The 18,024-nt window shown below is 42.7% G+C and overlaps 1 protein-coding gene across 1 annotated transcript in view; it reads right to left on the minus strand.

The window, feature by feature from the left end:
* Nucleotides 1–18,024, minus strand: part of LOC124556127 (aquaporin AQPAe.a-like) — an 86,626-nt gene that overhangs the window by 10,191 nt on the left and 58,411 nt on the right. Inside the window, exon 5 of the mRNA XM_047130144.1 lies at nucleotides 5,349–5,400. Coding sequence (XP_046986100.1) covers nucleotides 5,349–5,400 — 52 coding nt within the window. The remainder of the gene's footprint in view (nucleotides 1–5,348; nucleotides 5,401–18,024) is intronic.

Raw genomic sequence — 18,024 nt, forward strand, 5'->3', positions numbered from 1 at the left:
GTTCATTAGTTCAGCAAGAGTGAGTTGCCATCATTGACAATAGCCTGTCTCCCCGCACCTCTGTGTCATCGCGTAGGCGCAAGTTCTGACTTGACTGTTCCCAGTGTGCTTTGTGGCAAACAGCCATGTTTTGATGGCTGAGTAACGTCTGTTTCACACACTGGTGACGGTCACTGGTAATTGTGGTGAACACTCCTGGATCACCGGTGTTGGACACTGCAGATATTGCCAGCTGATTAGTTAGTGAAATGGACTCGAGCGAGGAGGAACTTTTGTTAATACTTGTAACGTGCGGTTTTAGGCGCTACAGTCTGGAGCCGAGCGACCGCTACGGCCGCAGGTTCGAATTGCGCCTCGGGCATGGATGTGTGTGATGTCCTTAGGTTGGTTAGTTTAATTAGTTCTAAGTTCTAGGGGACTGATCACCTCAGAAGTTAAGTCGCATAGTGCTCAGAGCCAATACTTGTAAGCAGGAGGAGGAGGAGGAGGAGGAGGAGGAGGAGAGTGAAGACAACCGTTCATTACACGTACATCCACTGCTACGTGATTTGCTGGAGAAAGGATTGTTTTCTACTCTTTATGTCGACCTGAGACAAGATGAGAAGCAGTTTTTTTCGGTATTTTCGAATGTCGGAAACTTCGTTTGATGAAGTGCTAGGACAAGTGAAAGAAGCAAAGGAAAAACTTGTTGTCACATTAAGGGGAGTCGGAAGGCAAGTGGGCTTCAAAAACTCGATTTTTAAATTTTAGCATATTTGAAATGCCAGGTCTTTCCTGCGTGAAACAGTTTTTGTTTTATATAAATACGACAACTTTTTCGTGAGATATGATGGTTTTCATGACGCTTTCTGCAATCTGGCATTTAAATGCCACGCCCTCGTTTTTGCGCCATGCACGTATAATGCACAGCATTCTTTTACTCCTTGTATATTATTTCATGCTTTTATTGTTTTATCGCTTCAATGTTTCCTACCCTATATCTACAACAGACTAACAGAACAGTCGCGACACTTCGCCTCGATTCTGTTGCCTACCGCGCCAGCAGCGCCCCAAGCGGCCAGTAACTTAAACTGTGGGTTCGGCGAGATCGTGAAAGCGAATAGCGGTAGTTTATTTTGATTTCTACAATGGTTTTTACAAGCGGGAGTGTTTGTAGCGCAATGAAATGCGGCAACAACAGGAAGAAGACACCACAGCTGTGTTTTTTAGGTTTCCTAAGGATCCTGAGAGGTATATAACATCATGTTACTAAACTGTACCGTCAGGATTCACTTGCAAACTATATGTGTATTAATGATTAATGTTTCGTTTTAGGAGCAGAAAATGGCTAGTTAATAGCAGACGAGAAGACCTTATGACAAAAGACCCAGTTTAACTGTATAATAATATTAGGTTTTGTTCGCTACATTTCGAACAAAACCAGTTCATGAACGCAGACAATAATGAACTCGTGTGGAATGCAGTACCCACACTGTTTGACATCCCAAATAAGCCACCTCAACTGACGAAGAGGAAACTGCCACAAAGATTCGACAATGCTTCTAAAGCTGTGAAACAGTCCTATGACAGAAGCAGCCAGTTCAGCTCTCGATGTATCAGTGCCAGATTCGTGTGAATCGTCAACACAGGCCTGCTTTGACGATGAAGTGGTTATTAAATGCAGTTATTCGTGTCTTACAAAAGCGTAATGTTTGGTATGTATTTCATTCACTTCTGTTGTTAGTCACTTATTTTCCTTGCTTCCTTCGTGTGATGACATTATTTTGTTAGGACCTCGTTCACCGACAGATTTTTTGAAAATTATTCAAATATTTGGTTTTGCATGAAATGTAATGTAATCAGATCATAATGTTTTCAACATATTTCACCCACTATTTGGCAGTTGCTTGTCCCACTTAGAATAATATAAAGATGAAGGTCGTACTTGTGGCAACAGGCGACCATGACAAACACAGCAGGCCTACAGAATGATAAATGAACTGTTGATCGCTTTTGCATGTAGAGGTACATGTCTGTGCTTCTTATGTGTGAATCTGTGTGTTTATATTCTTTTTATATCAACGAGGTAAGCTGCAATTCTCTCCAACGTCACAAGTGTTTCTTCACGAATGCGTTGTAGCTTGCCACTCGATTCATGGTTTTTGTCACTACTTGTGCTTATTTTAGAATCATTTTTAGACACATATATGCCTTCTCATACTACACAAACCCTTGGAGGCAAGAAAATAACTCAAATATTTCGTAAATTACGTAGGAAGTGGATGCAAAACAGGCATTATCCTTACGACGCCTCTGATGTTCACCTTACTCGCCACTTGGAGCGCTAGTGTCGCTCCATCTGTCGAACGGTAACAACTTTTACAGCAGTGAGTGTCGCGACTGTTATGCTAGATTGTGATATCTACCATCGATACTCGTTTTTCCGATCGTGTTTGTTATTGTTTTCGAGCTATAATGGTAGTACTTAGTGATTTTTGTTGTGAGTGAAATACGTGTTGATTTGTATTTTTTTTGGTTCCGCGTGTTTTCATAAAAATGCCGCAAATAAAGAAATTCTCGCCTAAATTAAAATTCAGAGGAAATAAATACGTAAAGGTAAATGGGGTTAGTGGGTGAAAGGACACAAGAATGTTAGGCATAAAGAAAATCAGCACATCAAGAAAGAAACTCCAGTGTCTTCAAGGGATATCCTCCCAGTCACCTTGTGGCGAGATGGACATTCGTTCGAAAATATTATGGTGAATCTTATCATACTGTGTGATTTCATTTCCAAAAATACTGTGCGCAGAATATATGGTGGTGACGTTTCTTTGGGTGAGAATCAGCATCTTCGTAAAGTGATTGTGTCAACCTGACATTGACTCGTACAAAATGTGGTGTAGTTGCTACAACAATGACATCAAAAATAGCAAATAATAATTTATATGAAAACAACATAAGGATAGTTTATGGTCTCGGATCAGTTGGTAAAGGGATGGAGCCAGGAAAAGTCTTATGCGCATTACTTGACATTCCAAATCCTCTTGCAAAATTTATGACTTACAATAATATTACTGGTATTGCTTTTGCTGATGTTTGTAACATCTCAGCGAAGGAAGCAGCTGAAGAAGCACTCAAGGAAAGTGATGACAGTGAAAGTGGTGATATTTGTGCATGTTTTGATGGCAGCTAGCAGAAACGTGGACGCACTTCACTAACTGGTGTCGTGGCAGCTACATCATTTGATACCGGCAAGGTAATTGATGTATAGATTCCAAATAAGTGCTGTAAAACTTGTGGCAGTGGAACTGAGAAAGAGCATGAACATAACTGTTAGATGAATTAATACTGTTCCAAGTGGTGGGATGAAAGTAGCAGGAGTTCTCAGGATTTTTAATCGTTCAGTGGCAAACAGAGGTGTCAGATACACACAGTATTTAGGGGATGGTGACAGCAAGGCTTGTGACTGGGTGTGTGCAGAAAAACCCTATGGTTCTAATGTCACAATTTCTAAATTAAAGTTTATTGGGCATGTCCAGAAGAGAATGAGGTCCAGGTTGAGAAGATTATTGAAAGAAAAATAAAAAATAGTATCGGAAGGTGGTAAGGAGACAGGTGGTAAAGGTCAGCTGACAAATCTTGAAATAGATAGATTACGGAATTATTATGGCTTGGCCATAAGGATAAACGTAGGGAATTTAGAAAACATGAGAAAAGCTATATGGGCTATCTTTTCCATAAGCTTTACACAAATGAAAATCCAGTGCACGGTCTTTGCCCTAATGATCCTGACACTTGGTGCACATACAGGAGAAGAGCCAGGTATGATGGTCAATGGAGGCACCCGATCCAACCCATCGGCTTTGTCCTATGATGTAAGGGTGTTGTGTGTGATGTCATGACAGTGCGGAGTTTAGTCTATAAGTGTGTTGTGTTTGTAGACGTCATCTTGTTGCAGTTGGTGGTGTCGTCTAGTGGTGTGTGCGTGTATGATCCGCATGTTATGTGGTATATTGGGTTCATTTGGGTGTCGGTGCTTGAAGTGTGCGTTTATCGGTTGTGACTGTTGTAGAAGAACGGAAATTAGTTTCAGTGAGTTAAGAATTAAGTTTCCGTTGTGTTTACGATATTGCGGTGTCGTTTGATGTTATTCGTTTGCTGTTTGTCTTGCAGTAAGTCTTCTAATTCAATTTGTAGCTTCTTTTGTTAGGTATGGATATGACTTCTAAGTTTAATTGTGCACGTCTGTAGGCTGAAATGGTGGACGACATGTTGTCCGTCATGAAGATTCTGCAACGTTTTGGGCTTGTGGCGGAGATAGTGAAATGCGGCGCATGAAAGTGGAATATGCGAGTTGGGGGTTTGTTTTGGTTGTGTTTTTCTTTGTGTGTGTGTGTGTGTGTGTGTGTGTGTGTGTGTGTGTGTAAGTGACCGATTCCAATTTGTCATCATAGGTATGTTTGTTTTGGTATTGTGGGATGTTATTTACCTATATAGGTGAAGGGAAAAATGTGATTCCAATTTTTCTTGTTTTAGATGTTGGTTTTGTGGTATCGACAGTTGCGGTTGAGCTGTGAAGGTGAAGGGAAGTGGCCGATATTGTAAGTGTAGCGGAATTTGGGAATTTTGTGGCGTTTTCATGTCGTCATTTTGTATGGTTTGGGATCATATTGTGTGTATGTGTTTATATTTACTTTGTGCCCACCCAAATACCCCCAATTTCCAAGTGCTGGTCCCGTTAGTTTGATTATATTTTTAAAGGGAGGTGTTTGTTGTCATGTTTATGTAATGACGTCATAGGCGCCATATTGGAGACGTTGAGAATGGTCGCTTCCGCCATATTGGTGGCATCATGGGTCAAAGGAGATGGGTGGAATCGGACACTTCTGTATTCCCGATATGACCACGAACATTCTTTACCTGCTTCAGTAATGAATGAAATTAAACCCATATTTACAGACCTTTGTAAAGATACCTTGATGAAGAAATGTCTTCATTGGAAAACCCAAAATTTAAATGAATGTGTAAATTCTGTCATTTGGAACCAGTTACTGAAAACTGTATTTGATCAGCTTACAAACCTCAAATTTGGGGTTATGATGCTATTTTATGCTTCAATGATGGTTTAATTAGAAAACTTGATGTTTTGGAATTATTGGGCAATAATTCTAGTGGAAATACTGCAAAATCCTTGGTGCAAATAGATAAGAGAGAATCTGCAAAGGAAATATTGCTAATCATCATTCTCAGTACTAGAGATAGTGCGCTTACAGTCAGTTGTTAAGAATCGCATCCAATCGAAGGAGGTTTACTTCTTCCTACCAGTTGCTGCACAAACATACCTTTTTTCGGTCTTTTGTCTTAATTACTTTCTGGTGTAACTGGCCTGTAAGCTCTTCCATTTCCTTTGTAGGGTTGTCTCTGCAACAAATAAAAAGGTTCAGAAACTTCTTCCATGAGTTTTACTTTTGCGGTTGTGTATGTTAAAATCTGCTCAAATAATGAAGTAGTTTTATTATCTACGCCATATTCACGAAGTGTATTGAACAGACTGGTGCGACGAATGGAGTCGTATGCTTTCTAGAAATCTATGAAGCCGACTACTGTGCAGTTCGACTGACGGTGTTGCAGTATCATCTTCTGGTTCCAGATTGTTGTGCGCAGGATCGATGTGGGCGGAAGCCTGCCTGATATTTACTGATCATGTGTTCTGTCTGTCCTAATCTGCTGAGAATAGCTCAACAGTATTATGATGAAAAAACTGCGTTATTGCAGTAGCTACATATGCGTAAATAATTGGTTAAGAACAATATTTTAACTACGAGGGTCACTCCAAAAGAAATGCACACTTTCTTTAAAATCCACCTGTTATTCTACATGTTTGAAAGTTTTAGGGTGTAGATGCATCCTTTAGGAACAATATTTTCATTTCTCCACATAATTTCCACCCCTCTCAACTGCCTTACGCCATCTTGGAAACAGCGCCTGTACACCCGCACAGTAAAATTCTGGACCAACCTGTTGGAGCCACTGTTTGGCAGCGTGCACAAGGGAGTCCTCATCTTCAAACCTTGTTCGATGAAGAGAGTCTTTCAGTTTCCCAAAGAGATGATAGTCACATGGAGCCAGGTCAGGACTGTAAGGCGGATGTTTCAGTGTTGTCCATCCGAGTTTTGTGATCGCTTATATGGTTTGTTGACTGACATGTGGCCGTGCATTGTCGTGCAACAGCAAAACATCCTGCTTTTTCCGATGTGGTCGAATGCGACTCAGTCTAGCTTGAACTTTCTTCAGTGTTGTCACATATGCATCAGAATTTATGGTGGTTCCACTTGGCATGACGTCCACAAACAAGAGTCCTTCGGAACTGAAAAACACCATAGCCATAACTTTTCCAGCAGAAGGTGTGGTTTTGAATTATTTTTTCCTTGGTTGAATTTGCATGATGCCACTCCATTGATTGCCTCTTCATCTCTGGTGAAAAATGATGGAGCCATGTTTCATCACCTGTCACAATTCTTCCAATGAATTCATCTCCACCATTCTTGTACTGTTCCAAAAGTTCGCTGCATACCGTTTTTCTTGTTTCTTTGTGAGCCACTGTCAACATCCTGGGAACCCACCTGGCACAAACCTTTTTTAACGCCAACACTTTCAGTATTCTGCAAACACTTCCTTCCCCTATCCCAACGCAGCGTGACAATTTGTTCACTGTGATGCATCTGTCAGCAGTCACCAATTCGTTAACACTCTGCACATTGTCTGGAGTGTGTGCAGTATGAGGCCTGCCGCTGCGAGGACAATCCTCAATATTGCCGTGCCCGCTTTCATCTCGTAACCTGCTTGCCCACCGACTAACTGTGCTGCGATTGTCAGCAGCATCTTCATACACCTTTTTCAACCTCTTGTGGATGTTTCCCATTTCTCGTTTTCACAGCACAGAAATTCTATGACAGCACGTTGCTTCTGACGAACGTCAAGAGTAGCAGCCACCTTGAAGACATGTTGTGATGGCGCCACTCACGGGAGCACAGGTTGAACTAAGTTTGAAGACAAGCGGGAAGGATGTACTTCCACACTGTAAAACTTTCACACATGCAGAATGAAAACTATTTTTACAGAAGAGTGTGCACTTCTTTTGGAGTGACCCTCGTATATTTTTCAGACCACAAGGCAGAGAACTTTAAGACGATAAGACGCACCCTTAATTTTGTTATGAAAATTTGGAAACACAAGTATTTTTCGATTTTCTTTTCATTCGTCATGTATGGGTGAGTTCATGGTTTCACGCTCATATATTTTGTCCCTTATTATCGCATTAATACTTCATAATGGTACGCTTGTTACTGGTAAAAGAAAACGGGGGTGACGGATGAAAATTTGCTTGAAGGTTACTACCCTCCTAGCCTCGTACATGGGTAGCAACTAAAGTTATCTAATTTTTTATGGCCCAAAAAATAAGGTATTAAATTCACACCCACTCTTCGCTCGACTTCCTGACAATAATACGACCCCAGCTTGGGTCACACTGGTATATAATGCAAGTGAATAGCTTCAGATGTTGAAAAAATGAAGGGATAAAGATCAGAGTTTAATGTCCAGTAGACAGAGGTCAGAGACGGAGCACAAGCTCTGATTATTGTAAGCATGGAGAAGAAAATCGCCGGTGCCCTTTCAAAGAAGCCTTCCCAGCATTAGCCTGGGTTAATTTAGGGAAATCATGGACAACCTAAATCTGGATGATTGGATGTGGATCCAAATCAGTCGTCCTCTCAAATGGGACTTAAGAGGTTATCGCCGTGAGAGACACGAATATACCTGGTAATTGTGTGACACAGCATTATCGGCACATTACAGAGTTTGATATGGGCATCATTGTGGGTCTCCATGAGACCATCTACTATGATCTTGCAATATCCAGACTTATTGGGCATTCCTATGTGACAATGGCCTGATGAGGGAAAGTAAGGGTAGGAGTACTTGTCAATTCTCCAGTCGATCACATCTGATCACCACAAGGAAAGATCGCCCTATTGTGCACCAAGACCATCTTAACTCCTTCACATGTGCACTTGGAATCCAAGAACACGCAATGGACTCCCTGCAACATCCTGTATTATCTTGCACCACTGGACGGCAGTTAGCAGCAACCAGAGTAGGGAATTAGAGCCCCATGCATAAGCTGCCGTTAACACCACGACAGAAACAGATGTTTTGAAGTGGTGTGTTGACCATGAAGCTTGAACTGATGAATAGGTCCCATTGTGTTCTGTGTAATGAATTGAGATTCTGCACTGCCCCAAATGACCATAGTATGCGAGTGTGGCGGCAGCCTGAGGAGGTCCCATTTTCCAGGTGTTGGAGCGACATGGCAGTGGGCAGTGCTACTCCTGGAGTCATGGTGTGGAGAAACATCACATACACCTTCAGGTCACAGTCAGTACTGAGTGAGGGAACTGACAGCACAACAATAGAGTGTTGACACCCTGAGTCCTCATGCGACAGTACCAGAGTACAGTTTCTCCCTGTGTGTGTATGAAATGTCTGCGTAATGTTGAGGTACTCCTATGGTCAGCAAGATCCCCAATAGAAGATACATGAAACTAGTTTGGGCGTCAACCGTGTCACACTGCCATTATGGAGGATATAAAGTAGCTGCTATATCCGTTGAAAGTCAACTGGCCTCAGGAGAGAGTGCAAAGGATGCTTGAAACCCTTCCCAAGCAAATCGCTGCATGTATCAAGGCCAGAGGGTCTTTAATGCCATACTGATAAGTGGGCTCATATTGACAAATTCTTTATATATTTGACTATCTTGTCAATGGAATAGTATCACATACCTTCCCAAGTTTTGAAGTTTCAATTCATTTCCTCCTCTCCTCCTCGACGTTTCACTTATTTTATCAGGCAGTATTTGCTTCACGTTGAATGGGAGGACTATAAAAGGCAGGTATGAATGTGAGCCTGTCTTCGATAAGGTACCCGCTATTGAACATCAGAGAGAGATACATGAAACAGTCGTTGACCAACTTTCATATTCTTGTGTCCGAGAGTCATAACATGAGAGTAATGCACATGCTCAAAGTTTAAAGATGACTTAATGAAGTGGTCCATTGTAGCACAGAATGCTGACCAGTTATTTGGAGATAATATTATGATCATCCACTACATAACAGCAGCCTGTACAGGAAAGAATTGATGGAGTTCGCGAATTCTTGATGGGAAAGGCCACGAAAGGAGCGTAATGTGTCGTGGGTCAGAACTCATACACAGTCCCAGACTCCTTATGCATAGAAAACTTATGCCTTTCAGTTCTTCCATCTGTACACTGGACTAAATGAGGTCAAAACATAGCACATAGTTGTAATTTGTTGTAATACGAAGAGTCAGAAATTCTCTTATAAAGGGAGAAATACACTGATGTGCAAAAGAATCACATAGGCATGCGTATTCAAATGTGGATATATGTAAACAGGCAGAATACGGCGCTGCCGTCGGCAACGCCTACGTAATATAAGTGTCTGGCGCAATTGTTAGACCGGTTACTGCTGCTGCAATGACAGGTTATCAAGATTTAAGTGAGTTTGTACGTGGTGTTTTAGTCGGCGCACGAGCGATGAGATACCATCTCCAATGAAGTGGGGATTTTCCTCTACGACAGTTTCACGCGTGTATCATGAATATCACGAATCCGGCAAAACATCAAATCTCCGACAGTGCTGTGGCCGAAAAAAAAAAAAAAAATAATAAAATCCTGCAAGAATGGGACCAACGACGACTGAAGGGAACATTCAGAGTGACAGAAGTGCAGCCCTTCTGCAAATTGCTGGGCCATCAACAAACGTCAACGCGCAAACCATCCGACGAAACACCATCGATATGTGCTTTCGGAGCTAGATGCCCACTGGTGTACCCTTTATGATTGTAGATCACGAAGCTCTACGCCTCGCCTGGGCTCATATACACAGACTTTGGGCTGTTGATGACTGGAAACATGTTTCCTAGTCGGACGTGTCTCGTTTCAAATCGTATCGATCGGATGGGCGTGTATGGGTTTTGAGACAACCTCATGAATCCATGGATCCTGCGTGTCAGCAGGGGATTGTTCAAGCTCGTGGAGGCTCTAATGTGAGGGCGTGTGCAGTTAGAGTGTTATGGGACCACTGATACGTCTAGACACGAGTGACAGGTTACATGTACTTAAGCGTCCTTTCTGATCACCTGCATCCATTCATGTCCATTTTGCATTCCGACGGACTTGGGCAATTCCAGCAGAACAGTGCTACACTGCAGCACCAGAATCACTGCAAGTTTAAAAACTTCCGGTGGCCACCAAACTCCCCAGACATGAACATACTGTGCGTATCTGGGAGGACCTGCAACGTGCTGTTCAGAAGAGATCTCCACCCCCCTTGTACTCTTACGGATTTATGGACAGCCCTGCAGGATTCATGGTGTCGGTTCCCTCCACAACTACTTCAGACGTTAGTAGAGTCCATGCCACGTCGTGTTGCGGCACTTCTGCGTGCCCGAGGGGGCCCTACATGATATTAGGCAGATGTACAAGTTTCTTTGGCTCTTCAGTGTATATAGGAATATATCCCTGATCGATATTTGTAAGTAGTTTTAGATTTCAGGAGCTTACTTAGAAAATTTATAAGGAAGATATTGCGTGACAAAGATTTCATTTCAGATCTCATCTGTGTATATTTTGTATGAGTACTTGTCTTTTTATGTCATAGAATGAACGCTTAAGAGTTTGACAGATGAGAAGGTCCATACTATTCCATCTTGCCAAGAACCATTCGTGATAGAGGACGTGGAGGTGGCACTAACCAAAGATGTGGAGTATATGCGCGTACGTGCGTGTATACACACAAACACACATGTCAGTGTCTTAACTTTACAGGAAATAAAAGCCATCAAAAGATGCCAAACCACTGTCTGTAGATTTATACGAATGAACCATTGACTTAACTGTGGGGGGGATAAAGAACAGGAGCGCAAGAAAATTCTGTACACAGTTCTGTTCGAGCGTTGGGAATAAGTCGAGATAGTGCTGTTTAATTTCCTGTCAAAGGTCACTATTCGTACTGACGGAAAGTCATTGAGTAAAACTGAAGTGATGTCTGGTGTTCCCAGGGGAAATGTACGTCATCTCCTGGTCCTGATCTACAGCAAGTTCATTTTGATGGTTTTAGAGTTTCAGCAAAAACATCGGGTGCATACCGCCATTACAAGCAGATCTTGGGGCTGATGGTTAGCTGTTAATAGGCAGATGTCTTTGTATGCCTTTGAGACCTAAGCTGTCCATTTTAACATCGGAAATGTCCCTCACTGGGTGACTGCTGTGGCAGAGCGGACCAAATGCAATGAAGATAGAATTGCGAAACAGTTTACGCGAACTTCCATCTCCCAAATGGGATCTAATGGCCAGAAGCACATGAAAAGGGAAGGTGAAAATTTTGATCGTAACGTGTTTCTGGAGGAATCTGGTGGGTGGAGTGACAGAAGAGCTTAAGAGACTATCTTCAGATTGTTTGGAGCTGATGCTGTGATTTATTATGTAGTAAAGTCAGCAGAAGATCAAAAACAAGTGCAAAATGATTAAGACAAGATATCTGTATTGTGCGAAAAATGGCAAGTGCTAGGTCACCAACTTGATTTTGAAAGGAATCCGTTAAATTTCCGTTACACGATGCATCAGGCAAATCTAAAGGCTGACAATTCAAATACATGCCTAGAAATTAGAATTACGAGCAACTCAAATTGAAATGGTCATGATGATGTCGCAAGGAAGGCAAATCTAATACTACGTTTTATTGGTTGACCACTTAGAAGATGCAACTGGTTTACTAAAGAGAGAGCCCACACTACCCTTGTTCAGCGTCTACTGGAGTACTGCTATGCTACATGGGATCCTTACCAGAAAGTAAGGAAGGAGAACATTGAGTTTATTAGTATGGTGAAATAGGGCGGAGCATCACGGATATGACAAGATAGTTGGAATGAAAATCGTTAAAACAAGGGCGTTTTTAGTTGTGTGATCTGTTCACGAAATTTCAATCTCCAACGTTCTCCTCCGAAAGCTGAAGTACTTTACTTACACTCACGCACATAGGCAGAAACATCGTTAATACCAGATTCAGCGTTATGTGAAGTGATATTCCAAACACGCATTTGTCAGTAAAAAGCCAGAAATATGTCCACATGGACGCCGTTTGTCATGCTGAGTTGTTTAGTAAGTACACTCCTGGAAATTGAAATAAGAACACCGTCAATTCATTGTCCCAGGAAGGGGAAACTTTATTGACACATTCCTGGGGTCAGATACATCACATGATCACACTGACAGAACCACAAGCACATAGACACAGGCAACAGAGCATGCACAATGTCGGCACTAGTACAGTGTATATCCACCTTTCGCAGCAATGCAGGCTGCTATTCTCCCATGGAGACGATCGTAGAAATGCTGGATGTAGTCCTGTGGAACGGCTTGCCATGCCATTTCCACCTGGCGCCTCAGTTGGACCAGCGTTCGTGCTGGACGTGTAGACCGCGAGACGACGCTTCATCCAGTCCCAAACATGCTCAATGGGGGACAGATCCGGAAATCTTGCTGGCCAGGGTAGTTGACTTACACCTTCTAGAGCACGTTGGGTGGCACGGGATACATGCGGACGTGCATTGTCCTGTTGGAACAGCAAGTTCCCTTGCCGGTCTAGGAATGGTAGAACGATGGGTTCGATGACGGTTTGGATGTACCGTGCACTATTCAGTGTCCCCTCGACTATCACCAGTGGTGTACGGCCAGTGTAGGAGATCGCTCCCCACACCATGATGCCGGGTGTTGGCCCTGTGTGCCTCGGTCGTATGCAGTCCTGATTGTGGCGCTCACCTGCACGGCGCCAAACACGCATACGACCATCATTGGCACCAAGGCAGAAGCGACTCTCATAGCTGAAGACGACACGTCTCCATTCGTCCCTCCATTCACGCCTGTCGCGACACCACTGGAGGCGGGCTGCACGATGTTGGGGCGTGAGCGGAAGACGGCCTAACGGTGTGCGGGACCGTAGCCCAGCTTCGTGGAGACGGTTGCGAATGGTCCTCGCCGATACCCCAGGAGCAACAGTGTCCCTAATTTGCTGGGAAGTGGCGGTGCGGTCCCCTACGGCACTGCGTAGGATCCTACGGTCTTGGCGTGCATCCGTGCGCCGCTGCGGTCCGGTCCCAGGTCGACGGGCACGTGCACCTTCCGCCGACCACTGGCGACAACATCGATGTACTGTGGAGACCTCACGCCCCACGTGTTGAGCAATTCGGCGGTACGTCCACCCGGCCTCCCGCATGCCCACTATACGCCCTCGCTCGAAGTCCGTCAACTGCACATACGGTTCACGTCCACGCTGTCGCGGCATGCTACCAGTGTTAAAGGCTGCGATGGAGCACCGTATGCCACGGCAAACTGGCTGACACTGACGGCGGCGGTGTACAAATGCTGCGCAGCTAGCGCCATCCGACGGCCAACACCGCGGTTCCTGGTGTGTCCGCTGTGCCGTGCGTGTGATCATTGCTTGTACAGCCCTCTCGCAGTGTCCGGAGCAAGTATGGTGGGTGTGACACACCGGTGTCAATGTGTTCTTTTTTCCATTTCCAGGAGTGTATTTTCCAGATAAATATGCTATATGGGTGATCAAACAGTCAGTATGAATTTGAAAACTCAATAAATCACGGAATAATATAGATAGAGAGGTACAAATTGACATGCGAGGAATGACATGGAGTTTTATTAGAACCAAAAAATACCGAAGTTCAAAAATGTCCGACACATGGCGCTTCATCTGATCATGATAGCAATAATTAGCATGAAGTAAGACTAAGCAAAGATCATGTTCTTTACAGGAAGTGCTCAATATGTCCATCATTCCTCAACAATAGCTGTAGTCGAGGAATGTTGTGAACAGCACTGTAAAGCACGTCCGGAGTTATGGTGAGGCATTGGCGTCGGATGTTTTCTGTCGGCATCCCTAGAGATGTCGGTTGATCACGATACACTTGCGACTTCAGGTAACCCCAAAGCCAATAATCGCACGGACTGAGGTCTTGGGACCTGGGAGGCCAAGCATGACGAAAATGGCGGCTGAGCACACGATCATCACCAAACGACGCGCGCAAGAAATCTTTCACGCGTCTAGCAATATGGGGTGGAGCGCCATCCTGCATCAACATCTTACGTTCCAGCAGGTGTTTACCAGCGAGGCTGGGGATGATGCGATTCTGTAACATATCGCCGTACCTCTCACCCGTCACGGTAGCAGTTAGAAAACCAGAATCACGCATTTCCTAGAAGAAAAAAAGGCCCGATGACGGTAGATGTAAATCCAACCCCTACCGTGACTTTCTCGTCGTGCAATAGTGTTTCCACGACAGTTTTAGGATTTTCTGTAGCCCAAATTCTGCAGTTGTGGACGTTGACAGACCCTCTGAGCGTGAAATGAGCCTCGTCGGTCCACAACGTTATTCAACCAATCGTCATCTTCCGCCATCTTCTGAAACGCCCACACCGCAAATGCCCTCTGCTTCACTAAATCGCCAGGTAACAGTTCATTATGCCGATGGATTTTCTACGGATAGCATCGGAGGGCAAACCAAACAGTAGTGTATGGAATGCCGGTGCGACGTGCGACTGCACGAGCGCTGACTTCCCCGTGCATAGACGAACCCGCTACAGTATCCATTTCTTCCTGAACTGTCTCCGCAGCATTACGCCGTGTGCTCGGTCGGCCACTACGGGCTCTATCGTCTAAACAAGCCTTGGCTTCGAACTTCGAAATCACTCTCGCCACAGCTGCATTTGTTAACGGACCTTTACCCGTTCGAATCCCCTTCATATGGCGATAGGATCGTAACGCTGAACTAGCAAATTCCCCATTCTGATAATACAGCTTCACTGAAAGCGCCTTTTCAGGTAACGTCAACATGCTGCGACTGCTGGCGCATCTGATCCTCCTCTCATTACAGCTCCTTTTATACACGATTGCCATGCCCAGTCACTGACGTTTTGCTGTCCAGCGCCATCTGTCGGACATTTTCTGAACTTTGTTTTTGTTCTAATAAAACCCCATGTCATTCCAAGCATGTGTGTCAATTTTTACCTCTATCCACATAATTCCGTTGTTTATTAAGTTCTCAAATTTATACTGACTGATCACCCGATACGTAACTTCTATATTTTTAATGATTCTTTTAATCTTTTATTGAATGTTTTTTTACATCTGCTATATTTTGTTGTCTAGCTGTAAGATTCAGATTTATTTTCATTTGAAATTTTTTACGTTTTAACATTATTTTAGCTATACAACAATGAGGTGGTGTAGAAATGTTGGGGTAAAATACGCTGAGTGCACTCATTTTGCGCACCAAGCACGCAGGATGTAACAAAATACTTTTTGGACAAATCTGAATGCTCCGTTGTAATGCATATAAACGACAGAACGTATTTGAAGTATCTGATATCGTTTCAACAGTATTCATTCGGAAACAAACTTTTTCCAAGAGGGTGCTTTCACTCTTCACGGCCTTATAGGCACATCTTTATTATCTTACACTACATTGCAACATATTCAAAGCCGATCAAAATTTAAGTATCTTGCTTGGGTAGCTTTATCAGCATTTTCTTGCCCCTATTCTTTGCCCCTATAGTGTCATTTGTGTATTTCTCCAAGCAGTGGTTTGGTGTTACAAACTCGTCGCTTGCACTAGTTACCACTTAATTGACAAAATTCATACAGAAACGTTGTGATCGGCATTGTTTCGTTTCGTTTCCAAGTGTCCTAGGGACAGGTTCCTGTAAACTTCCTCTGCATTATCTTAAGTGCATTTAGTCTACTCCACCGCAGTCGTCCTCCAAAGACGGATATTCCCCGTGTTCAAGTCGACAGTTTCAGGCTCAAAGGCATACTAAGAATTCTGCCTAGTAACTTCTAACAGTACCACGGAGGTCTGCTTGTAGTACCTATATGGTCAGCCAGTCAGCCTCTGGTAATGTTTATTTAGATCCTGTAAATTCGTTTCCGGAACAAGAGTTTCACACTTTCGACAACATACTTTTTAAAATTTTTATAAAAATGCGATACTGCATTAGTTACAAACTTACGAAGGATTGTTACGTGTATTTTATACTTGTTAATTTGTATAATTAATGGATAAATTACTCATTTTTAAGCATTGAGTACTGGGAGACGGGGGAAAGAAGTTTCTGCAGCGTGTAGGAAGTAATTTTAAAAACGTAGCTCAAAGAAATGTGTGTACAATTTCAGTATTTTACCTGTACGACATTTCTTAGAAAGTTTTAATGATTGGTACTATTGTCATTGAGAACTGAGTGAAGTTTTCTTTCCGTGAGACAACATGCGTAACTGTAATACACAAATTTTGCTATTTATAGTGTTTGGTGCTGCTTGTGTATTTTATCTGTTTCTTATTTATCAGGAGAGTTTGGTCTGGTGTACATTTATCCACAGTATGCTGTATCTCGGTAATGAATACACAGAAGCGAAGTATATGGGCTCAACTGTTTCAATAATAGTCTCATTTAATTCTCACTAGACACGTCATTTGGCCAGTTTTTGTATTACAGATGTGATGAGTCAGGGATTTTGATTCTGCAGATATCTGTTGCGTTGCAATGACAAGCTCATTAACGCTATGAACAAGAACTTTCAATCCCTCAACGTATAGTTTTAACAATGCAAGATGCTTTGGGAATATTTTGCTTTATTCTCAGACCAATGCTTATTCTTTTTCTCAGTAATGCATTGTGTGGTTTTTGTTAGGTTGATTATACTAATTTCCAGTGTTTTCATCGATGTACATGCCTTCCACAGACCACCTTCGAGAAATTTATGCACACGCTATCATATTTGTCTGTCTATAGCCTGGTGCTCAGATCATCGTACTTATTTAAATCTTAGGGCATACACTAGCCCCATATTAATGAATTATCGTTAATACTGGAGACGAATATGCATTTCATTCTGCGGCAGGTGAATTCCACATACTGTACCTGTTTGTTTCCAACTTCAATATAAAATAGTATTTATGTACAATTCAGGTCTGCCGCTTCTTTCAGTTTAACAATTTCAGTGGTAAGCCGTATCTACAGGAACCTACGAGTCAATGGTGTGTAGGGACTGGATAAAATATGGGAAAACAAAAAATAGAACATTACACTGCCTAATATGGTGCAGGAAGCCTGCTGGCTCTGGAAACAGCTTCCTGTTTCAAAATGGATGAATACAGATCCTTCATGGTTTTAAAGACAATTTTCTCCCATTCTTCCTGTGAAGTAGGTTCAGCTAAAGGTTATGGAGATGGATAAGGATCTCACACACACGTGTGTCTTGATAGTAGATCACAGTGGCTCAGTATTTAGATATAGTGATTGGTGCCTGTTTTAACTTAACGGATTTTTCTGATTTCCTTGTATGCGGTATAAATCTTCAATACAGTGATTCTTTAAACACCGACCTCTTCGACTCCCCTGGTTATGGAAGCACCTATTGAGTAACAACAATTTGCCCACATTCGAATTCACGTAGCTCTGCTAAAATACACCATATTACACAGAACACTTCCACACGACTGGCTCTCAACATATTGGGACACTGTACTGTGCCGCTTGTTATAAAATACGGCAGCGCAATCTAGCATCTTCCTTTGTGTTGAAGCATCCATTTCTCACTGTCTCCATATTTTCACCCAATCTGAAGCGTAGAAATACAGCACTGAAACTTACCTATGAAGAATTGCGTTGCCTCTTACCTCGAGAGTTCGTAAACTAGCTACGTATCCTCAATAGTTGAATTTTGAAGATATATGTTGTAAATTACAATCCTTTTAGTAGTAACAAAGTCAAGTAGTTAAAATTGAACACTAACTTTGGATCACCATATATTTCAGATTCTCAACAGGGAACATTCTACAGATAAATAAATAATCAATAGCCTTAGCAGTATAAGACAAATGCCATTTTATGAA

The sequence above is a fragment of the Schistocerca americana genome, chromosome X, assembly GCF_021461395.2.
Source record: "Schistocerca americana isolate TAMUIC-IGC-003095 chromosome X, iqSchAmer2.1, whole genome shotgun sequence".
Lineage (NCBI taxonomy): Eukaryota > Metazoa > Arthropoda > Insecta > Orthoptera > Acrididae > Schistocerca > Schistocerca americana.